This window comes from Orbicella faveolata, unplaced genomic scaffold, assembly GCF_042242905.1.
Source record: "Orbicella faveolata isolate gen_17 unplaced genomic scaffold, um_ofav_v1 contig_24, whole genome shotgun sequence".
Classification (NCBI taxonomy): Eukaryota; Metazoa; Cnidaria; class Anthozoa; order Scleractinia; family Merulinidae; genus Orbicella; species Orbicella faveolata.
In genome coordinates, this window is record NW_028301552.1 from 9,569,286 (window position 1) to 9,593,668 (window position 24,383).

At 38.4% G+C, this 24,383-nt stretch overlaps 1 protein-coding gene and 1 long non-coding RNA gene across 3 annotated transcripts; one reads left to right on the forward strand and one right to left on the reverse strand.

Moving 5' to 3' along the window:
• Positions 1–2,877: 2,877 nt before the first annotated feature.
• Positions 2,878–4,657, reverse strand: LOC149110294 (uncharacterized). Its single transcript, XR_016207885.1, has 2 exons — positions 4,384–4,657; positions 2,878–3,322 (listed from the first exon to the last, which is right to left on the reverse strand). It is a non-coding gene; the product is annotated as an uncharacterized LOC149110294 (long non-coding RNA).
• Positions 4,658–7,193: 2,536 nt separating this feature from the next.
• LOC110060989 (prolyl endopeptidase-like) lies at positions 7,194–24,285 on the forward strand. 2 transcript variants are annotated; one of them, XM_089291666.1, is made up of 22 exons: positions 7,194–8,328; positions 9,169–9,200; positions 9,800–9,905; positions 10,196–10,280; positions 11,258–11,361; positions 11,994–12,108; positions 12,723–12,855; positions 13,126–13,201; positions 13,753–13,890; positions 14,485–14,553; positions 14,973–15,092; positions 15,775–15,816; positions 16,531–16,620; positions 17,023–17,103; positions 17,894–17,978; positions 19,213–19,303; positions 19,705–19,774; positions 20,698–20,844; positions 21,500–21,585; positions 22,024–22,087; positions 22,758–22,952; positions 24,032–24,285. In XM_089291666.1, exons 1-22 carry the CDS (start codon positions 8,113–8,115, stop codon positions 24,083–24,085), a joined length of 2,199 nt encoding a protein of 732 aa, XP_089147792.1. In that variant the 5' UTR covers positions 7,194–8,112; the 3' UTR covers positions 24,086–24,285. The 2 variants fall into 2 exon arrangements, with proteins under 2 accessions (XP_089147792.1, XP_089147793.1); XM_089291667.1 differs by lacking the exon at positions 7,194–8,328 and adding an exon at positions 8,555–8,672.
• Positions 24,286–24,383: the final 98 nt, after the last annotated feature.

Here is a 24,383-nt window from a genome sequence, read left to right on the forward strand (position 1 = left end):
CCACTCCTAAATATTGAATTTGTTTACGGTGTTTATTTATGGTGCATTTCTCCTTTGCGCGGGACCTTCTCCGATTTTTTTCTTTTAGGCCTCATTGAAGAACGCCGTCTGATTATCAACGTCAATGAACACCACCAAACAAAATGTTTAATAAGCAAAACAAAGGCTGTACAAGAGTGTTCAGTAAACCTTTGTACATTTCATAGCCGTTCTCTGCGAAACAACAACGCAAAATGACCGCAAAATGACTGCATCTCGGATGCTGGAAGGTCGATACACTTGTTTAAGGCGGTCTGTCATCCTAAGTGGCCGCTTTGTACTTTACTCACTTGTTTTATCCCAAGAACAATCGAACGCTGATGAGAATATCGTGTAAAAACCATAAAAAATCACATAAATTGCAGCCCTTTGCCAAGGTTCCTTTTAATTCAGCGATTAAGTTGTCGAGCGTTTCGGTAGGAAATTTTTCCCTCCTGCTGAAACAATCGCGTTTACGTTACTACGCCGATGCAATACCTTTTCATCTTCCCCAGCCATTACTACACAGCAATCGTTTGCATCTTCTTCTTCAGTATAGCAAAAGGCTTTGAACACTTAAAGGCCATCGTCATCAATAACGTCCTTGAACATGGCGAGTTGATACTCGGGGCTCTCCCGCTCCAAACCAAGTAATTATTACAGTATTTCTCTTTCCATAGCTTCCAGTTCTTGAGGATCTCACTACTTAATTGACCTCAAATCTAAATCTTGCGGAGACAATGATATCTGGTGGAATAACGTTGAAAATTGTGATGCTTTTGGCGGCGTGACACCAGAAGTTGTTTTCGCTCGTAGGCATTCGTAGACGGTGGACGTTGTCGACGCATTTGAACTACACTTTCGCTGCAACACGTAATATTAGATGGCAGAGAGAACCTTAAACAAATGTCATCAAACAGGGCTTAATCTGGCTACTGTACTCAAGATACACAAGGTGAATGCGTATTTAAATATATAACTGTATGTATAGCATAAATTACAAAGCCGTTACAGAACATGAGCGTGCATATAAAGAATGTTTGGTTCATTTGCATATTATAACCTTAAATTGAGGTATGTCCGCCATTTTGAATGATCAAATCCAGCCGGTGTCAGAAACTGGTTTGTCCAGTTTGGCTATGATGTCAGTGCTTTCTCATTGGCTCACAGCCAAGTCTTTTGTTCTTTCGTTTTATAAGTGCGACACCACCCGGATGGTTGGGCGGCTAATTAACTCCACCGCAATATACACAGCTCTCTTAATCTCTCTTAAAACAATACCCTCTGGATATCTAATGAAGTTTCTTCCTGAACCATCCCCCCTATAAATATTCCCCCAATAAATATCCCCCCAATATGCCCTCACAGCCTGCATTTCATTAATCCCCCACATATACCTACACAGCCCACTTGTTTTTAATCCCCCACATATATACCTACACACCCTACATTTCATTAATCCCCCACGTATATACCTACACACCCTACGCTTCATCATTTCCCTACATATACTTACACATCCTACATCTCATTAACCCCCCACATACACCTACACAGCCTACATCTCATTAATCCCTCACATACACCTAAACAGCATGCATCTCATCAATCCCCCCCCAAATGTATACATCTCATTTATCCCCCCGTCTACCTACACAGCTTACATCTCATTAAACACCAGCATATACCTATACTGCCTATATCTCCTCAACCCCCCACATATACCTACACAGCCTACATCTCGTTTATCCCCCACATATATCTACCTAGCTTTCATCGTATTAATTCCCAACATATACCTACAAAACCCACATCTCATGAATCTCTAACATTTACCTTCACAGTTTGCATTTCATTAAATCGTTTTTAGCGTCATTACTTATCATATTGAGTGGTTATCAACTCATGTAGAACCAAGTGGTCTTAAGATATCTTGGAACAAGCAAATTGACTATCGTTATTCAAATTATCCGTTCACTCGTAGCCTGGGAAAGGCTTCCGGTTGGGTTAATGGGTTTAGTGCGAACTAGCCAAGTGTGGTGTAGGGCGAGCGGGGAGAGCCGAGAGCGGAATGGTGACCAGGGGGAGCGCAATTCGCGGAATTCTTTTTGTCGCGCTTAACGGCTTGCTTCGCTCGGCGAATTTTTTTTTCCGTTCCCGACAGATATTTTATCCTCCCTCGCGCGCTGGGAGCCTGTTCGCAGGCTAGTTCACGTGCGTTCAGCCGTTCGAACAGATACCGTAAGGAATGTTTTCGCGTGAGAGGTCACATATTTGCCGACGCATTTTTGTGGTTGAATCGGTAAAGTTCTTCTTTTAACGACGCTTTTAGGGTCGAGAAAGTAAAATTGGCGATGTACTTACTTCTTTTTATGTGACGCATGATTGGTGAAAAAAATCTCCGTGATGCGTGATTTAATGGAAAAATTCAGCGTGACGCGTGATTGGTACCCCACCTTTGCCACCCTCGTGAAACTGAGCTGTGAGTAGCTTACGAGTTCGTACGAGTCGATACTGGGGTGGTACGCACATTTTGGATCTTCCGGTTGGAAATTTTGAATCTAAAAGCCATATTAACCGGTCACCTTTGGGAAATGGAAGGTTACTGCTTAATCATGAGCTACAATAAGGGCTCGTTATGAATTAGCGTGAAGCTTATAGTAGTACGACCACGTCAATTTACTAAAATACAAACATACGCTTTAAGGTAGATGGACATAGGTAAAAATGATAAATAATAAGGTATAACGAAGTTAGGGGTTTCATTTACAGTATGTTACTGACAAAATTTATCATAACTGGCCGCTCAATGGGTTGCCCTAAAACAGGTTTGACTCACCTGCCCTTTTTAGAATTTGATTTTCTTTTTTTTTTTTTTTTACTTTTGGTCTGAGTTTTATACGACTAGTTTGACTTTCCTTTTCCTTTGTTTTAGATTTTGATAATGAGTATGTAAGAGGAAAATAAAAACCAAATCTGAAGCAAAAAGTCCAACTGTTAACAAATTTGAACCCACGCAACGTATATCAAACAATGACCGGTTTTGATAAGTCCGGGGGCTTCAGACCAAAAGGAACCAGATGGAATCAGATGGTGTATATTTTTAACAAGATAAGAAACACAATGCACCAAAAAGCAGGCTAATTACTTTTAAACATTTGTTTTATTGACATGGCCCTGTGTTCAGGTTTTGTCCCACGTTAAGTTTCTGTTGCCAGGTGTTTCAGCTTTGATCGTCGTCCAGTCCTCTGCAGTTTAGAGCGAGCGCGGTCTCACAAATGCTTGCTCTCCTGGAACGAATCAACTGAAAACAGAAATTCCAGTTGAGTTTATTGACAGAACAATTGCAATATCAAACAAACAGTTTTATGTAGTGTTGGAAATGGTCTCTCGTTTCTCGATGTATTGTTACAAACGGCATGATTATGTGTCTTATCAGGCAATTCATGCACTTCAAGGTGTAATGTGGCTCTTTCTTATGTGGCTCAACTACTCTGCGATCAAAAGGAGAAATCTAATTGGTTCCTTTAGCGGTCCAAATTTTGCAATACGAACCGCTAAGATGGACCGCGCGCATATTGATTTCGGCGAATTGCTTTTTCAATTTATTCACAAAATAAACAGTTTTTTGTTAAGTAGAAATCTTTTTACCTTCATTTTTGGAGGACAAATTCAGTTACATGTTCACAAACGCGACGTGAGAATCGTAAATAAATGACATGTTAGCTTTCGCGTGCTCGTTTACCGGGAATGGGTCGTGGAGACGTATCAGTTTACCAGCAGACACTTTATTGAACTAGCTTCTTTGCTCCGTATTGGAGAAATATTGTTATCTTCGTTGTTTTCCTTTTTCGCAGGTTTATGGAACTCGCCTGCGGCTCGGTCCGTAAACCTGCGAAGAAAAGAACTATACAAAGTTTTCTCCAATTCGGACTTCACGCAAGTTCAATAACATAATATATCTTTACAATTCTTGGCGTATTTTCCACGCCCACACGTGGGGCAAATCAAAATGCAAAAGATGAGTTAAAATGAACACCGATACCAGACACTTAAATCTCTTATACCCCAAGAAGTTTTGGTCGCCTTTTTTGTGGTTTGAGGAATGGAAATGGATAAATATTCCTCTTTCCTCTGGTAACAACAGGTGACACCAGTTTATGGGCTAACTCAAGTTATTAAGTTGGGTCAGTAAGTTATCTGAAGACTCCGTCACGGTATATATGTAAGTCTTAATTGCATCATCAGCCAGAGACGTAGAAAGTCCCTCGGAAATACTTGAGACCACAAAAATCCTTTGCTGGTCGTGCGGAAAAATAAACTGAAGCCTAAACATTCTTATAAAACCCGAATTTATTTTTTTACCTGTGATTTCCAGGTCAGAAATGGTTCTTTCTTGGCTCTCGTTTTCGGGCAGCCTGGTCTATGGGGACAGTGAGGGATTGCTAAGGCAGCTTCGCCATCTTGAGTAGAAACGAACAGTAGAAACGAAACAACGATGCACAGGAAAACCAACGAGGAGGAGAACTTGTTCATAGCTGTGCCAGAACAGGAAACCACAGAGTAAGAGATTCGAGTGTTGCTCTTTCTACTAGTGGTGAATGAAATGCACCGCTTAATTTGTACTGTGGGATGCCTCTTCACTGAGTTAATATATTCTAATTAAGTGCATTTATACTAATCCGCAAATTGTTTTTTCAGACGCAAAGCAAGAATTTGATTGAAGGTTTATGCCATGCCTTGTACAATTAATTGATTTCTCAAGTACCAAGCGAAAAAGCGAAATTATACGCGCCTAAAAGTCTGGCTTTTTACTTTAGAGTGCGACTTTTAGCTGTAATTTAATTAGGAGAAACAAAATGTCATTCCAGTTTCATTTAATTTGAAAAATATTTGTTAACATCAATTCGAACTTTTATCTGAGAGAACAAGGACTCGCCTAGCTTAAACATTTTTTCTATCAGTAGTCAGGTCTAAACTATGCTGGCTTCGTTGACAGTTTGTCGGTATAAAACGCAAAAGGTAGATTTCTCTCGTATTGTATCATGTGTGATAGCCCGGTAAAAATGGAACTTGCGTCTCTCAAGAAACGAAAAAAATCCTGAAAGGACTGAACGTTCGTGTCAAAGCTGGACTATTGCACTAAGCGCAGAGTCCGGGAGAGTGGCAGCAGTCCATTAAATATTGAACTTTTAATTTGTTTTTGTTCTATGGCAATCTGGTACACGATCGATAAAAAGAAGAATTCTGATTGGTTCACTGAGCGATCTAAATTTTGTCATACGAACCGCTAAGATGGCCCGCTCAGAAATGAAAGTTTGGACGAATTACTTTTTCAAAACATCGCATGAAAAATAGGTTGTTATTGAGTAAAAATCTTTTTTCTCTCATTCTCGCTGCAGACAATTTGATTTTAAGTTTCACGAAAGCGGCTTGGAAAACATACTTAATAAATGTTTAATTTTGACGGCGTGTTCGTTTACCGAGAATGAACAACGGAAACAAATTTATACATTATTAGCAGGGTTGTAAACGAACCAGTCGTGATAATAACTATATTGAGTTCGCTTGTTTAGTCTGTTCTGGGAAAAATTGGTCTGGTTATGGAAAAATTGCAAAACAAAATAACTTGACAAATACTTCCTCATTACAAACCTCACGCTACCTTGATAATATGGAGATAGCTTTTTTTGTCAGCCAATGCCGAGGACAGTCCAAGGGCCGCTCAAGATTAATAGTTTGCACCGGAGCCACGGATGATATCACGCTCGCCAATGAGTTAAGAAGTTCTAGAGGTTATGGTAATAAGCGCCAAAAGAGGCAACCATCGACCTGCATTTGCTGATACCCCGTTAAGTCCGCGACGAATATCTCCCTTTAACACGTGCAGAAAGCAAAGATTAGCGGGGACCGCGGAGGCCATTTTAAAGTGGCAGGGTTGAAAATCTGGCCAATAAAAACAAGCATCAGGAGTCACTCTTACGCCATTTATCATGCATTTGTGCGCCATAAAATACCAACCCAAGCAAAAAAGTACCAGGGCAGCTACAGCCGTACCAGCCCCTTTCCCTCCGCGGTCCCTGATTAGTTAGAAAAGGACAAACTGCCTTTCTGCACTTAGGTTCAGTGAACGGAAAGAGATCCTTCTTGCATGTCTGTGATACCGGTCTTCTAAAGAGTATTTAAATAGTGGCATTTTTTTCGTCAATATTGTGAAAATTTTCTAATAGTCTTTCGGATCACGAGCTCTTTCGTAAATTTCTCATCCAGTAAGTAAAACTTCCGTGACTTTTTCGAGTGCTTGGCGGCTTTCCAATTGAATTTAAAAGTAAAATGTTCATGGTATATGCTATAACCATAAATTATGTTATAGCTCTAAGTGCTAGCAAGTGTTCTTTTACTCTACACAGACGAAAGTCGGTCACATTACAGAGGGAGGGTCCCGAATAATTACCCTGGTCACACAGTTTTTCTTTCTTCTTTCCTCTACTGAAGTGAAAAAGTCATTTTTGACGTGCTCCGATAACACTCCGTGGAAACCCCGATTCTCTTTGGATTTTTCATTGTTTATATTAGCCTGAAATGTCAGTCATCTCTCGCCTCTACCTTGCCTTATTTTGAAATACTCTTTTAAGCGCGCAGCTTATTTATTTTAAGCACGTTTGTCGAGAAGGGCAGCAAGAGCCTGTTTACAAGGAGAGAGGGTTACCCTAACAAGCGGGTTACCCTAGCACTCACGCATTTCCTCTTTTTCTCCTTCGTCCTGTTTACAAGGCAGCCAGGGTTACCTGGGTATGCGAGTTACCCTAAACCTACTACAGCCGCCGAACATATCCTGTCCTCTCCTAACCACGCTACTAACGACATGCAATTAATCCCCATCGAAAAAATCTTTTCGAACCGAGACTCTATCCGTAAGGCCAGGGAAACTTTTTTAATTCAAAAAAGCAGAACAATTGATCCTGATGGTCTGAACATCCGCGAAGAAACATATTAGTTGTTTCCATTTGTTTTCTTTTATTACGTTCTTTTATCATGTTATTTTATTTTATCGTATGCTTATCCTTAATTTACACTGTCAATTACTTTTACGTATTTCCTGTATTACGTAAATATCGGCCACATAAAAACACGTCCCAATGTAAAATTTTCATTGTACCTGAAGAAGGCTGGTTTGTGTCGGTTTTAGCTTTTGTATTCTTCATTTTATAAGTAAAGCCGATTAGATCACTACTGATCCAACGTACACCAGCAGGATCATCGTTCCGGTTGCTTGCTTAAACATTTTAACTTTTTCTCTTGTAAACACTCCAGGTAGGGTTAACCCGCCTACCCGGGTTAACTTTCTACTTGTTTCCAGACCCTTGAGTGTAACTGGGCATTAAGTCGTCCCGGGTTGTAGGGTTACCCTACCGGTGAAATGTTGCTTGTAAACCCGGGCTATCTTTTGCCCTTCAGCTAGGGTTAACCCTTCTTGTAAACGGGCGCTAAAAAACGATTGAGTGACGAGACTAAAAACAATGCCCCCTAAGAAGGCAATTTGTGTTTACCACATTTATTTACAGTACTGTAGTCATTCTAGTGTTTAATCAGATTCTTTTTAGTACAGGCCTATTGTCCCCAAAGTTCGCAAATACCTGTATTTGAGGGAAAATTTGAGTCAGTATTACTAGCTAGCCGAGCTTGCTTCTGGCCCGGACTGAGACACGTAAACTTTTTTAAAACAGAGAGCGCTTGATGTTCAAACTTGGAAGGCCCTTGTGAAAGTCCTTTTAAAAGCTGTCGAGTAATTTTACCTACTTTGCGTGATAACGTACACTTGTTTTACTCATATTTCTTTTTATGTCACAAATTTTTCTACCCGTGATGCTTTGGCCGCCCGAGGTACAAGACAATTTTCATTTCATGAAACACAAATCATCTGTTAAAGGTGGGAATTGCCGCTGAACTATCCTGGTCGGCAGGAAACAACAGCTCTGACCGCACGAGGAAAAATTATGTATGAAAAGTTCCAAAACTTGCCAGAACAGTGATCGTAAAATGGTGCAGACAGAACGCAGCACGTTGTATTGTCATTTTCGTTAAGCTGAAAACATGCGGATCTACCGCTTGCTCAAAGCGACGTTTGCCTCGCGCGCCCCTCTGCACTCACATGGAGGCTCGCGCGGTTTATCGTCGATCGGTTTCCTTTCAAGGCTGTTTGGAGCATCTCCTAGTGAGCCAAGACCAAAGAAAGATCCAAGCTATCAAACGGTACACGGTGTTGAACTTCAAGACGATTTTCACTGGCTGAAAAAACGTGGATCAAAGGTAAGCTTAACTGAAAAATCTCCTCCAAAGAATTCGTAATCAGCCATGCTGTAGCGTCCCCCACCCCCACCCCCTTTACTGTTCATGGGCTTACTTCCTTTCTGAAAGTGAAACACAACTGGCATTACTTCGATGATTGTGTCAGATTCGCCATAAGTTTACTACATGCTCTTTGACTTTGCTGTAACAATATTGAGTCGATTTTTTTACCTTCCAGGGAGGGGTGGGTGGGAAAGTGGGAGAACTCTCAAGCTATGAGCTTGTCTAACTTAACGATACTGGTATGGATTGCAAAGCATACAGAGAATGGCCGACAGTACGACTGATACATGTTTGATACACTGGTAGGAAAACTTTAACATTGATCTGAAGGCTACCTAAACTATAGATTTTATCATTTGACTGGGACATGGCTGACTTTGGTGATATATTTAAGTAAGACAGCGCTTTTCCTGTGGTTACATAGCCTCATCTAAACATGAGGGGTAGTTCAGAGAATTTGGGACAGTTATGCGAACCCCGAGACAGAGTCAAGGGTTACATAACTTTTTGAGAACTCTCTCAGTCCCCAAGGTGTTTTAAGACGGGGCTATGTAAACACAGAAAAGTACTTCATTGCTTTTATAAATTAGTTCTCCAAAATATGTGTAAATCTGAAACCTCACAACTGTGTGTACAAACATGTACTCTTATCTAAACACACCTATCGACCAATGAGTGCACACATAGTTAATGTGAGTTATTTTATAAATACTCAGTTCCACTGACTGCTAACAGTGCTGGTCATGTATAAATCAAATTAATTTCTGAATTTATCTTTCCTTCCTATTGTCAACCTAGGCTGTTCGAAAATATATAAAACAAGAAAACAGGTGAGACACTAGTCTCTTACAGTAGTTTATCTAAGGAAAGAAATGATGATACTGCATGTAAAAGTACATTAAGTCCACCAATAGGCATGCTACATGTACACTTAATACAAATACCGGTAAGATGTTTATCAGTTGTTGACTCAAGTCACTCGTAAAAAAAGTTTCCAAGTTAAGACCTATGGTCTATGACACACTGGTTGTTGAATGTTTGTAGCGGTCAATGGGCTTCCAAGTGGGCTGTATTCAGCTAGTTCTCAGGCATGCCACTTACACTAAATGCAACAGATATTTCAAGTAAACATATTAATAGCCTTTAATAAAAATCTGTACTGGTAGGAGGAATTTTTTCAGGGGCATTGATTTTTTTTCTCAGCTTTAATTAATTAAATGGTGCATGATTTCTTTTGGTGAGCAATACATGCAGCTAATGTGAAAAATGTTTGAACATCAATTCAAAAATAGGACCCGGATAGTAGAAAGCAGTTGTTCAATTTTTTTCCATGGCTTCCCTCGCATTATTCAGCAGTTTTTGCTGTGCAGGAATGTATGTATGCTTTTTGTTTACTTCAATCTCTGTTATCACTGCCATTATTTTCTAGATATGCTGATGCTGTATTGGCCGACACGGAAGTCTTCCAAGAGAAACTGGTAAAGGAAATGAATGAAATTATAGAGAAGCACTTTGACAATGAGTCAGTACCAGAAGTGAGTCTGTCAGATTTATTCAATAAATTTATATGTTCTCCTAAAGCTCAAATTATTATAATTTTGCAATAATTATTATTATTGATACACAATATTACTGGTGATCAGAACAGTCTCTTGAGGAGTCTGTCAGTATCAAACCTGTTACTGCACCAAGAATTAAGGAATACTGTATGCACTGGACTGGAATAAATATTCTCAAAAATAATAACAGGTGAATGATCTGTTTGTACATGTATCACTTTATACTTTATTTACAGTGTTAATTTTTAACCTGTCTTTTCTTTTAGGAACTAGATGGTTATGTGTATCATCTGAGCAATCCACCGAAAAACTTCTATCTTCCTGTGTATCGTAGAAGAAAAATATTAGAAGGTATTTAAGGGAAGCATTGTGCTCCAAAACATACAGCCTCACACATATAGAGGATATTACACGGTGGCGAGAAGATATGGATTTTATGTTCAAGTGGCAAGAATAATATCTCACGAGTGAGCGAAGCGAATGAGTGAGATATTGTTCTTGCCACGAGAACATAAAATTCATATCTTCGAGCCAACGTGTAATGTTCTTTTTATTATATGGAGAAACCAATTCAACAAAAGCAAAAGGCGGGAATCATGACGTCATTGAACGATACGACACTCACAAAGGTGACATACGGAAAATACGCCACTCAGGTCCTGGACGAAGTGGCGTACGGAATCTACGAGTGGTTTAGTTCCCAGTAAAACACTCTTCTCCATATAATAATATAGTTTAAAAAAGCAGGTTTGGTGCCTCTTAGGGTATTCAGCCTCAAAAGGTCCACAGCAGGAGCTTTTGCTGTACCTTTTAGGTTGTTGAGCCAAAAAAAAATGTCTGGAGAGATAATGTTGTTTTAGAATTGGTAGCCCTTGGGGGTGAAAAAAGTTCAAGCCATGCCCACAAAACAGTATCTTGGTACCTTGAAGGGGTTCTTTTCAAAATTTCTGACAAGCACCCCCATCCTTTTATATGGGAGTTCTCCCCTGGGCTTATTACCAGTACTCTATTGAAACACATAGACTGCAGCCCTGAGTTATTTTTAAGTAGGTTAGAGGTGTATTTTTGTTTTAATTAGTAGACATGAATTCTGTGATGGACATTGTGGTCCAAAATCAAAAGCTGAGAACAATTTTCCCTTTCAAGAGCACATTTTATGCATGGTCATGTGATCGATTTTATGGGCAAATAGACAATAATGATTTATTGGAGTCAGATTATTACCAGTCAGATTCACATGCTTTTAATAGAAGTTAAGAATATGTTGAGTGTCTAGTATATACTTATCCAATGACTGTATAAATTATTGTATTTTATTCTATCATCAGATGGTTCCTATGGTGATCCAGAAACAATTCTCGATGAAAATGAGTTACTTGAGAGATACTCTCATGTGGACATAACAAAGATTAAAATGTCTCCCTCAGGAAAGGTGGGGGATATTTCTTTGATCTAGTCTTTGTGAGTTTGTTAATTGGCCAGCATGCATTAGACAGTGTTTTGGAAAATAAGGAGAGAGCCTTTTTGGGAGGGGACTTACATGTTGTATCAGTCCAGAGTATACAGTGCAAACTTGTGAATAATTATAATTTAGAGATCACATAATTATTTGAACTGCAAAGAAAGATATGAAGACATGTCTTTGAATGATTATCACAGATATGTACATATACACAACTTAAATAGGCAGCTGTGAAAATAAAGCAAAAAATTCAGGTGCAATACACTGCACCAGTATAATAGCAGATGTCATGGGTTTACATGTAAATCCCATTGAAGTTTGAATTTTTTTTCAGGCCTTACTTTCACAGCAGCTGCTGTTAAATAAGTTGTGTTCATAACTGTGATGATCATTCTCTTCTCTAAAGAGTATACAGACTAAACTGATTTATTTGTGGAGCAGTGCTTTGTCGCCTGTGTGGTATTTGAGCTTACGTGTAGTACATGACTTCGCACTGGGAAAAGGGATTTTTTAAAAAGCCTTTTGTTGGTGGTGTGTGAAACTAAATAATGTACATGTATTGTTGTTAATTGTTTACACGTTTCTCTATGTCCCTGTTTTAGTATATTGGTTTCTTGCTCGACAAAAGTGGTGAGGGAACTCACAGCTTATATATTACAGAAGCACATGAAGGAATAATCAACTTTATTGATGCCATACCTAAAGTTGTCAATTTTGGTGAGTTGCCAGTTTCCAGCTGAGGTTATATAGTTTGCCAGCCCAGTAACTAGACTAAGTACTGCAGTTACTGTTTGAAGTATTATTCTTAAGATGGTCAGATAAGGGCAGAGTTATTAGTCTATACCCGACACATAATAATGGTTTCAGTTTCTAGGTTCTTATTTTGAATGCTCAGGTCTCAATTTACAGTTATATAATGATTGTCTTCCAAATGCACATAACTGTGCGGCAAATATTGTGACATGTGGACATATATACAGTCAAGAGTGGGACCCCAGTAATTTAAATTGGTTTTTTTTTTAATCCCCCGTTATTTCGAACTCAAAACCATTTTCCTTGGATTTGTTCCTCAGTCATTTGCTGTCGGCTATTTTGAACTCCTGCTAATTCGAACTATTTTTTGATTCCCCTGAGAGTTCGAAGTAGTGAGGTTCAACTGTAGTATTATTGGAACTTACTGGCTGATCAATGTAACTGAAATGCATGATTTTCAATATCACTCCAGCTGCAGATTGGACTCATAATGTACTAATAAATCACAGCTGGAGGCTTACCTAATATAGTATAATTATGTAATGTGTACAATGTACATGGATGTGCTTTCAATTTAGAATGGGGAAGTGATGACCTCTCCCTGTACTATACCAGGGCGGATGATAACAATCGACCATATACTGTTTTGTGGCACAAAACTTGTCAGAGCATTCTGTCAGATGTTGTCTTGTATGAAGAGGAAGATGAAAGGTACGTTTGGAGGGTAATTATGTTGTACTTTAATTTACTTGAAAATCAGGTGTAAACCTCAGTGGAATTGCTATAACTAAAAATGCGCTGCTGATGGCAGTGTTTAAAGTACAAAATAAGAACAAATGGAAAAATTTAATTTAAGAATGAATTCTTGGATCCTCTGAGGATCCAACTTTGCTTTTTTTTTGTGTATGTAAATTAAGACACAAAAGAAGAGCTTTTACATGATTGAGCATTCCTTTCATTCTAGGTGATTTCTTTTTGCAGATACATTGTTGATGTGAGTGTTACTAAAGACAGGAAGTTCATTACAATCAACTGTAACTCAAGATCAACCTCTGAAGTAAGTGTAAAGTTCTGCATTTATGTGCTAGAGTAATGAAAGTTATTGTGACAAACTTACATGCAAATGAAATACCGGTATATTTTAATAGATATCAACTAATAGTATACAATTATTTTGTGCGAAATTATATCTATCAATAGCACACTTACACAATGCCATCAATTGCCATCAACTATACAGTTACCAGAATTCATTTATTATTTGTTTTTCTTTAAACCATAGTGGGGTTCACAACATTTGTCAGGCATTGATTCTGTTCTTACATCACCATTAATTAGTATACACATGTAATAATTACAAGACAACGTAGTTCCAGAAAATATCCAAATACATTGTACTTTCCCCATGGAAGGGATTTTTTATAAGACCCAGGGTTCCACCCCTCTGGAAATTGCAATTGACAGTGTGTAGCTTCATGCATTTCTTTACATTTGTTGGTCTTACAGAACCCCAAAAAGCAAACCAACATACAAATTCAAAACTGCATACATTGTACAAGTTGTAGTCACCCTAATGACTAGACATGTTGCTGTGTTTCTTCATTGTAGGTTAGCATTGTCGACATCAGGGATGGGTCCTTTATTTCCCAGCCATTACATCCCAGGCAGCAGGGAATGGAATACTATGTTGACCATAGGGATGACCGGTTTTACATCATTACAAATGCTGATGATAAAAACTACAGAGTAAATACACTTTAATAAGGGTGTAACTGAAAAATTTATGTAATATTACTAAGTTTTGTCCTTGAAATGAGGAAAAACATGCTGCAAAAGTTTGATAAGGTCTGTGAAGTTTGATTTCTTGTTCTTAAAATGTATTAGTGTGTAGAATCCACAGTCCAGATATCAGACAGATGATTCTTTTTTCTCTGATAGCACACTTGTGGATTTGGAAATCATGCATAACCTCCCTAATCTTGCTTACATGTAGCAATGAGTGCAGTGACACTGTTTCTCTTTTTATATTGACCTCCTATGAGCCAGAAAAAAGTGGTTGTATTTTGAAATTGGTTCTTAAAATGATAATTAAATGACTAGAAAAAGCATTTTCTTAGGTAGACCAAAAAAAAAAAAAATTGGCTGTTATAATAAGTTGGTCATAGTATAAACAGGATGTTTTCAAGACAGGGCTGCACTGTTTCCCTTGGATGTATAAATTTCATAACTTCTCGTCACTAGCCTACATGTACTGTACCACCTGTGCAATCTTTGCTAGATAACTGTCAAACTTTGTGCATACATGTGAGATGTCTATTGTCTCATGCATTTGATTGCCAGGTGATGACTGCACCGAAGAGCAATCCAGGGAAAGAAAACTGGGAAACATTTGTTACAGACAAAACTGAGGTTAGTTACTTAATAAAAATTGATTGTTTATACAATATTATAATTTTACCCCACCCATGTCCAAGTGTAGAGTTTTTTGTATAGTTGCATTGCTAAAACTCAAATGTCCTCTTGGCAAGGTTGTCCACTTTGGAGAGGGTCCCTTAGCTAGGGCAGTTAAGAAAAATAATGTAAACAAGGTTTCCCAGTTAATTAAATAAATATGTTTGGTTCAACTATAAAACTAGTACATGAACAACCATTTCATTTATTTACTCATTGCAATGTTTTGCTCCAATCATTGAGCCACCTCTCTTAAGTAGGGAAGGTGTCTGCCTCATTAGAGAGGTGTACACATACGGGACACTCCCATGCTTGGGACCTCAGTACAGTGAATGCAATGATCTTGTATAAACTACATACTTTATTTAAATCACCAGATTTTCTTGGATGACATGGATGTATTTCAGAACTACTGTGTGGTATATGAGAGACAACGAACTGTTCCTCAACTTCGTATTGTACCTTTTGACAAGCCTGAAGATCAGTATATAGTGCAGGTACATTGCAAACTTCTCATGTGTGAGGACGGCCCCATTTAAAAATTAATAACAATCAAAATAACTGTTAGTAGGTTTTAGGACCTGATGCGATTAATAGTTTATTAAAGAGAATCAGAAGTTCTGTGTGCTGTCTGCCCAAAACAAAGATTGTTGATGGTAATGAGATTTAAACCTCGTCAGTGGGCTTGCCTTGAGATCGAGCAGTCTGGGTTCGAGCCCTGGCTGGGGACATTGGGTTGTATTCTTGGGCAGGACACTTTACTCCCACAGTGCCTCTCTCCACCCAGGTGTACAAATGGGTACCAGAGATTTATAAATGCACCAGATGGGTCATTTGGCTTATATGCAGAATTTACCTTTTTAGAGAGGTTTTCAAAAGATCTCCATGCACAGTTATGTACAGCTCTATTCCATATTAATAAGCAGACCGTATTGTAAGAGCATTTTTGTCTTGGTGTGGGCTTGTGGGAGGTACCCAGTGAATTGCTACAGATCACATCCAGGTTAAAGCCCTGGCTGCTGGGTTACATGTATGTATCACTGTTGTTCAGTGTTCAACGCTTCACTTTGACACTATCTCAAAACTGGTTCTACATGTAAATGTCATGTACTACCACACTCTTTGCTCTTTGGAATTGCTTGTCTCAGTATAAATTCTACATAATCCTTTCTTTTACAGCTTCCGAAAGACATCTGTGTTTTAGAAGCAGCATCCAATCTGGTGAGAAAACCTTGTAGACAACATAATGTCCTTGGTTCTGTGTAGAAGTGTAATGAATAATGATGGAGGCAAAATAGGCTTATACCTGTTATTGTAGTTGGTACAGAGCGTAATGCTAAGGAGACACTTGAAGTCTGGCTATAGTGGAACCTGGATTTTTAGAACCCTCGATTTTTCGAACCCCCTGATAACTCTAACCAATAGTCATTTTCCCCTCAAAGAACATTGTAATTCCCCCTCCTCCACTTTTTCCAACTACTTGTAGGTGATTTTTCAATTTTCATTTCCCTGAAGGGTTGGAAGAATCAGGATTCCACTGTATTTTCCTTTTGTAATGGTATTAGGCAAACACTTTCACTCTTGGTGCCCCTTGATGCTCAGGTGCCAGCAAACTGTTGACAAGTAAGGGTAACCCAACAAAATTCTTGCTAGCTTAATTTTAAACTTCCAATAAATAGACACTGTCCACAACATGGCACATCTCATTATTACAGTAGATGCTTGTGTTACATGTAGGTCTAATTTGGACAAAAATGAACACACTCAACTTGCACTGTATCCTTGTGATTTCCAAAGCGGTAAGTGCTGTGACTGTATCTTGAAGAGGAGCCAGCACATAGATGGCAGCCAGCCCCTGTCCCAGCCCCTGTATGACCTAAGCAAGGCTTCACCATAATTTTGTAATGCAAAATGCTTTGTTTTATTTTTCATCAGATGTATGATCACCACAGAGTGCGTTTATCGGTGTCCTCACCAATTCTTCCTGCTTGTGTCTTGGAATACAACATGGAGACCAAGTCAATGGTATGTTAATTTGATCAAGGTCGTCAATAAGTGCAATGTAGTTTGTACTTCTCTGTGATCATCAATGTGATGTTGTAATTGTTGAACAAGTTCCTTTTCCTTCTCTTCCTTCTCCTGTACTACACTCTCCCCCTCTTTTTTTTTCTTCACTTACCTGCTAATCTCTTCTTGCTTTTTATTCCCTCTCTTTATATACCTTCTGCTCTTTCTTCCACCTCTTTACCCCTCCTCCTTTTCCTTCTATACCTCCCTCTTCCTAAGTAACCTCATACCCTCCCTCCTTCATCGATCCCTCCTTCACCTCCCTCACCCCTTGTAACCCATCTCTCTATCTCACCTCTCCCACTTCCTCTATTCCTTGTCATTGTCAAAGATTTATTCTTGCCTCTTGCTTTTCCTTAGGTTGAAAAACATAGCTTCTCTGATTTGCCATCTATTGACAGTTCAGACTTTTGCTGCACCAGACATGAAATACAAAGTAAGGTATGATGTACATGTACACTGTACCGTGTAATATAATATATTATTATTCAGTAGGATCATATTAATCCACACAACATTAGGGTTATGATACATACAACACTTGCATGATCTAGTCATTTTTACTGCAATAGCTATAATTATTACAGCTTGAATGTGTTGTATGTTTTTTTGTAAAGAAACTGTTTTATGTGGCTTCATAGGATAGGAGACCTGTGGCCTATTGGGTAATACGTAACATATGGTGGACTAAAGGATACGCAGCCTTGAGTTAAAGTCATGGTTGGGGCCACAGGCAACACATGTATCAGTGTTCCAGATAAGTGAGGGGTCCTTAGGTCAAAAACCTGACAGGATCAGCTTCAAGACCCGAAGAATTAATAAAAAGTTTATAATGATTTGGTGGGAGCAGTGGGAATTGACCCATTGGAATACCTTTATATTGATACCCTGCCTTGAAAACTTATCTGGAACCCTGATGAATCCCTTTCTCCATCCAGAATATGGATCCAGAATTGGATACTGGCAATGCAAAACCAGTCGAGACAAAATTTTGACCTGTGTGCTAACTTGCAATGGACTAGCAATACCTCAAGACATCATGATACAGAGATGACTTGAGATAAGCTCTAGTGGCATGGGCAAGTTCACCTGAATGTGACTTATTAATTAGCTTTTGGCATTCAGTGGGCTTGGTTTCTCTGGTGGTACAAGATTGAAGGTTTTTTTTTCTTGTAACAGAATACAAAAACTAAATATTGTTACATGACTTGTTATTATTTTTTCCAATTAGGATGGAACTCATATTCCGGTCACCTTATTTCATCATAAAGATCTCAAAAAGGATGGAAACAATCCCTTGTTGCTGCATGTTTATGGTAATTATATCATGCTTGCTAGTTAGTTTATATCAGGATTTATTTAGCTTTTGCTGTTAATTAAATGTAGCCCTGCTGCCTATCCACTCTTCCCACCCACCCTTTTCCAGGTGACATAATACAATGTATATTTCTTTTTGGGTAACTTGCTATTTAAAGAGATAGTTTCACAGTTTGGCGCATGTGCAAGCTACGATGTCGTCCATTGTTTATAAACCAATTGATCAGATGCAAGTAGATAACTTGTGTATCCAATCCAGAATAAAACGGTCTTGCCAAATTACTGCGCCTTTCAATAACATGTGGACTCTAAAATTCAAAGCTCAACTGACAAATGTGTGTTTTGCTACCATCAATCAAATGTTTGGTGGCTCCTCCCAGCTTCCGACTGCTGCCAAGTTCACAGTAATCAAATCACTGAGCACAGTTCAGACAACAAAACAGTGCTGGGCAGTAGGGAGGGGCTGCCGAACATTTGATTGACAGTAGTGAAAAATGTATTTCTCGGTTGAGCTTTGAATTTTAGAGTCTGCACGATATTGATAGGCGTAGTAAACAAATTCAATATTCAATACTGAATTCAAGATTTTCTGCATAAATCTGTTGACATCTTCCATGAATTTTGAGCATGTGTCATTCTCTGTAGCCTTTGTGTAGCCATGTACATGCAGGCACTACACAAAGGCTATCATTCTGCTTGAAATCACAAATTGTAGTTTGTGATAACTGAAATACATCTGTTTGAGACGAAAATGAAAATGTACTTTATGCATTAAGTCATAACATACAAAAGCAATGTTACTGACAGAGAAATCTCACCTACAGCATATTGTCATGTTTTTGCGACTGACCAAAAAATTTTCAAAGGCAAATTTCCCATAAGAGTCATTCACCAATATGCTTTTGATTGTTTTATAAGCAATGGAATTGAATGATTAACATTGTGACTTGTACATGCACCAAGCCGTGAAACCCTCCCTTTAACTGAAATAAACATTGTTAATACAATCTTCTGCTCTCTGGTTATTCCAATAAACACAAAAAATAAGGTGTCTCAGCCTAAATATGTTTCACTGCCTAAGGTCACTTTGCAGATGACACTATTTTGTGAAACTGCTGATCATGGGAAGCAATGTCTAATGTGTGTCTAACTTCGGTTAAATTACATTTCGTCACACAAGATGAGCCAGAACTTGACACTAGTCTTTCTTCTCCTTATGCCTTTACCTTGTAGGGTCCTATGGTATCAATGTAAGCATGGGTTTTGATGTGGAAAGGATCAGCTTGTTAAAGCGTGGTTGGTGTCTGGCTTTCTGCCATGTCAGGTACAAATGAAAGTTTGTGAAAATGAAATGCAAAAAAATAGAATTATGTTAAAGAATTTATTAGCTGCTAGAACTGACCTGATTGTGAAAAACCTCAAATAAGATCAAGATTGGCAAAAGATCTAGAACTAGCAGGAAGACGGAAAATAAAATGCACCTTGCCAAAAAGAGAGAAATTTGTGAATTGCGGGAAATGTACCACCCGAGTGCACATTTTCAAATTTGAAATTCTTTTGAAAAAAAATTAAGCTAAAATTTTGGGAATAATTTATGAACTGAATGGCAGTTGTAACCAATTAAGTCTAATTTAGAGATACAGGTAACTTAATATTATTAATTTTCTAAGAGCTTGACTATTGATCAACACCTATTTTCCTTTCCACAATATCAAATTTTTTCAGAGGTGGTGGTGAACTTGGTCGTCAGTGGTACCTAGAAGGAAAATTACAGAGTAAACACAAGGGCTTTGAGGTACAGTGTACATGTACACTACTTCTTGTACTGCATATGACATGTTGATGTAGCATTAAATGGTTTGAACCCAAGAGTATTCTCAGTAGTTCATCCAGTGTGATTGTCCACAAGTGCAGAGTCCTGGAATTGACTGGAAAGGACTGTAAGTCAACATCATTGGCTGCTGATGTTTCAACAACTCAAACCAGGGGTTTCATTGAGGGCCAGGCACTGGGTAAATTGACTGGTTTTGACACTAATTTTGCCCGCCTGTTTTGACCATCTACAGGAAAGTTTTTGTTATAAAGAAGTTCAGTTCAAAAAGTTTTGCCCATCAATGAAAACCCATTGCCCTCCTGTGGCAAATATTAAATAAAACTCCTGTCAAGTGGAACTCCTCAGTTACCTGAGTGATCACACTAGATGAAATATGGTGTACATCTTTCAATTCATTTATAGTGGAATATACTCAGGCAGAGGTGACTTACACAGTTAAGTGTATTTAAATTAATGAACAGAACATCTTGTCTACTAAATGAAATTCTCGGTGATAGTAATTGAGCAGGCTCGATTTCTGCCAGCAGCTGGAAATCGAGCCTAGCAATTGAGGCAGCAGCAAAAATTCATTCCTGGTCTTGATTTCAGAACTGAAAATAGATCTGCAATGTTTGTTAAATTATCAAAAATGTTAGATTGGCCTTTTGGCAAGTCATAATAAACCTTTCCTACATTCCACTTCAGTGTGTACAGACAATAGTACCAGAGTGAGGTTGTGGTGGACATTTTCATACATTTTCTTTATTTTTGCCTTCCTGACCTTGACTCAGTGCCATTGTTTGATGGAATGCGGGAAAGGCTTATTACAATTGCTAGACATGTTTAAAATGTAGAGTCTGAATTAAGAGTTTTAAGAAATTGTAACCATGTTGCTTTTCAAACAGGATTTTGAAGCTTGTACGCAAGCACTTCATCGTATGGGATACTCCCATCCCCAGTTAACAGCAGCACGTGGAACAAGTGCTGGGGGATTGATAGTGGGTGCGGTCTGTAACAGGTCACCAGGGCTCTTCAAGGCTGCTATTCTCCGGGTTGGTCTTTGTGCTGGAATAAGTTGACTTGTAATCTTCAGTACTGTGCATGTGTGCTTTTGATTATAATAAGTGTCGTAATGAATCATAAAACCAATGCCAGTTTGTACAGTGTATTACACCAGTTTGTCGAAAAAAAATCCAGTCACTGAAAAAAACATTAGAAATATAGAATGACTCACCTTCTGCTACTGTTTTCAGTTTCTCTGATGTTTTCAAATATGTGTGTTTTTTGGACAATATGTACATGAAAATCCATGGTTTTGGCTTGTTTAATTTTTAATTACAGTGAGACATGTGGTGGCGTAATGATTAATGCATAGTTGGACTTGGTTATGTCGAGTGTTTCACATTAACACAGTACCTGGAATATATTTTTCTCGGGCAAGACACTTATTTAATAATTTAAATGGTGTGATCTGTTGCCAGTTTGGGCAGAGTGTAAGAATACCATACCTTATAATAATGAAATTTGAAAATAATAATAAAAAAAAAAACACTCCACCCTCCACCCCCAGCAGAATATAATTTAATGAGGAGCCATCATTGTGAGGTCTTATTTTAATGAAGGAAATGCATGCATTAGATGTAACATACGCTGTAACTTGTATGATTGTCCAATCATTAATTTGGTGTATTTGTGTCATTGTTACAGGTTCCATTTTTAGATATTTTGACGTCCATGTTGGATCCTTCTCTTCCACTGACTATTCAGGAATATGAGGAGTGGGGTGAACCTGGGTAAAGACTGCACTTGTCTCATGTTTTTGCATAGTTTCTGTTAGTACCTACATGTAATGTACTATTTTTTTCCTTTGGCTCATTGTAGATGATCTTTAATTTTTGTCAATTTCTGTGATGGATTTTTTATCTTGAAAATTTTGTCCCTTCTCCCCTTACCCTTCTCTCACCCTCCATGAAAAATTATTAATAGGTCAGAGATAATTGCAGAGCTAAAAGAAGCAAAGTTGTGTTCTACATTTTTTTATCTTAATTTCCCTGTGGTTTTTTGTGACAAATGTGTTAATAATATATAAATATTATTTACAATAACAAATACGGTCTGATATATAATTAAGGTTACCGTAACTATAGCTTATTTGCTATGAGAAAGTGCCCATAGAAACAGTACAGTGTTATTGACTCTAATTGATGTGCTTTTTTTTTTTCTTTTTTCAGATCCAATGAAAGTGATTTTCATTACATTAGATCATACTGTCCATATCAAAACATCAAAAATCAGGTAAAATTTGTACTCCTTTTAATGATCCTATCCGAGAAACACACACAAGTTTATATACACATGTGAAAAGTTTGAACATGTTTGGTACAATGTATTAGGTATAGTAATGTAGTACAGTACTTAATATAGTAATATTAATACAGTGGAACCCTGTTGTTATGGTTACCAACGGGCCATGAAAATTTGGTTGTATTAATGGGGTCACTAGCAGGCCGTACTAATGGGGTAGTGCCAAACCTCATGACTGGTCTAAATTGAGTGAGGTCTTTAAAGATATATCACAACTGCACTTCTCAATAGGTGTTCTTCAATAAGCATCCAGAATGCAGACATAATTTGGAAAAATTTGAAACTTGAATCAGTGTGTAGAATATTAACAATCGAAAGATGATCATAACTGTTACTGGTTTGAGTGGCTGTATAAATGTGGTAGAGTTATAAAGAGTTATACAGGTTGGTATTTCAGAATGAGGCTGTTGACTGTATTAATAGGGTGGCCACATTAATGGGGTGTTGTAAGAAAATGCATGGGCATTTTGCAGGGACTAAAAAAAGTGACTGTAATAACGAGGTGACCTTATTAATGAGGTGGCTGTAAAGGGGGGGGGGGTCATGCACTGTAGTAACATTATTAATTTACATTTGAACTCTGTATTTGTGTGTCTACAAGCCTTACCCTTCTGTGATGGTCACGTCTGCAATGAATGATGACCGCGTTCCATACTGGCTGCCCCTTAAGTGGGTTGCTCGTCTCAGAGATCAGTTGTCTGGCCAGGAGCAGAGTGACAAACCACTGATTGTGTGTCATGTTGATTATTATGGACGGCACTTGGAAACAGAAGGAACATACCGAAGGATTGAAAAGGTAGGGTTTTAAATTTGTTGTACAAATTTCCCTGCTTTTCATTAATATTGGATGTGAAAAAGTAGCACTGCATCAAGAATGCAGACTGCTTGTGAAAACCTTGCAGGCAGAGGCTTCTGATTGAGTGCTATTTTAAGCTGTATCAAGAAACAAGTTCTCCTCACAGGTTGCCATTCAGTTTCTTAGGACCAGTTAAGAGAATGTAACTAAGGGTAGTTTTTCTTGGCTACATTTAATGAGCAATCAGGCATTCTTTTTTTTCAGTGAATGGGGGAAGGGGAAAAGAACACCTGATAACAGGTTACCTGTAGGTGACTAATATTACGATGCTGGCCATCTCTACACTGGGAAAATTTTAGTATTAGCTTTTGAAACCATTTCATATTCATAATATAATTATGCTTGTCTTGCCTTAAGACACTTAACGGCAAGACACTTAACCCTCACATTTTCTCCCTCTATCAAACAACATACTAATAAATGGCTTGAGGCAAATTCAAGGCCACCTGCAAAATGCTTTTCTGGACATCCAGGTTGGGGGGGGGGGGGGGGGGGCGGGCGGTGGTGATAACCTTCATTGAATTGACTTCCAATTCACAGGGGTTTCATGTTTTCAGAAGGAGGACAACTGGTTTTCACAGACAGGCAAAACTATTTGAGCTGAACTTCTTTGTAATAAAAACTTTCCACTGGCAGTGTTCCACATACAGGGGGTCTCATGTCAAAAACCCTGCAAGGTCAGCTACATGACCCAACAAATTAATTGAAGATTTAATAATGATTTGGTGGGAGCAGTGGGAACTGACCAGTTCAAATTCCTTGTTGACACCCAACCTTGAAAACTTATCTGGAACCCCACACTAGATGGTGAAACCAGCTAGGCAAAATTGTCCTTGCAGCCAATCAATTTGCTTGGTTGCCCAGCCTGTTATGAAACCCCTGAATCCAGAAAAGGGGAAGCAATGCTTGTCGTTGATCAAAAAATTCCTCGCTTAAATTGCAGCTCAAGATAGTCATGAACCAATATCAGACTTGTGCCAGTTTTTCAATAAACTTTTTCTGTTTTTTTTTTTTTCCAGGCAGCAAAGGAATATGCCTTCCTACACAAAGCACTAGGACTGCCACTGGAGTGAAAGTGAAACAGCAAACAGAGGAAATTAACATAGAGGGCTGATATAAGTTCAGCACTCGGTACACAAGAACAGAACAGTGTCAAGTCAAAAGAAAAGGACACAAAGTGATGAGTTCGAACAATATGAGATACCAATTCAAAAAGGCTGGACGATTACGTCAGGCACAGAAGAAATATTAAAGAAAGACAATCTTGATAACAGCAGTGTGTCAGTGTTGTTCTTTAGTGAGATGTATTCATTTCAAGATTGGCCCACCTTTAGCATGGATTGGCACAACTTGGTTTCAGACATAATGTTT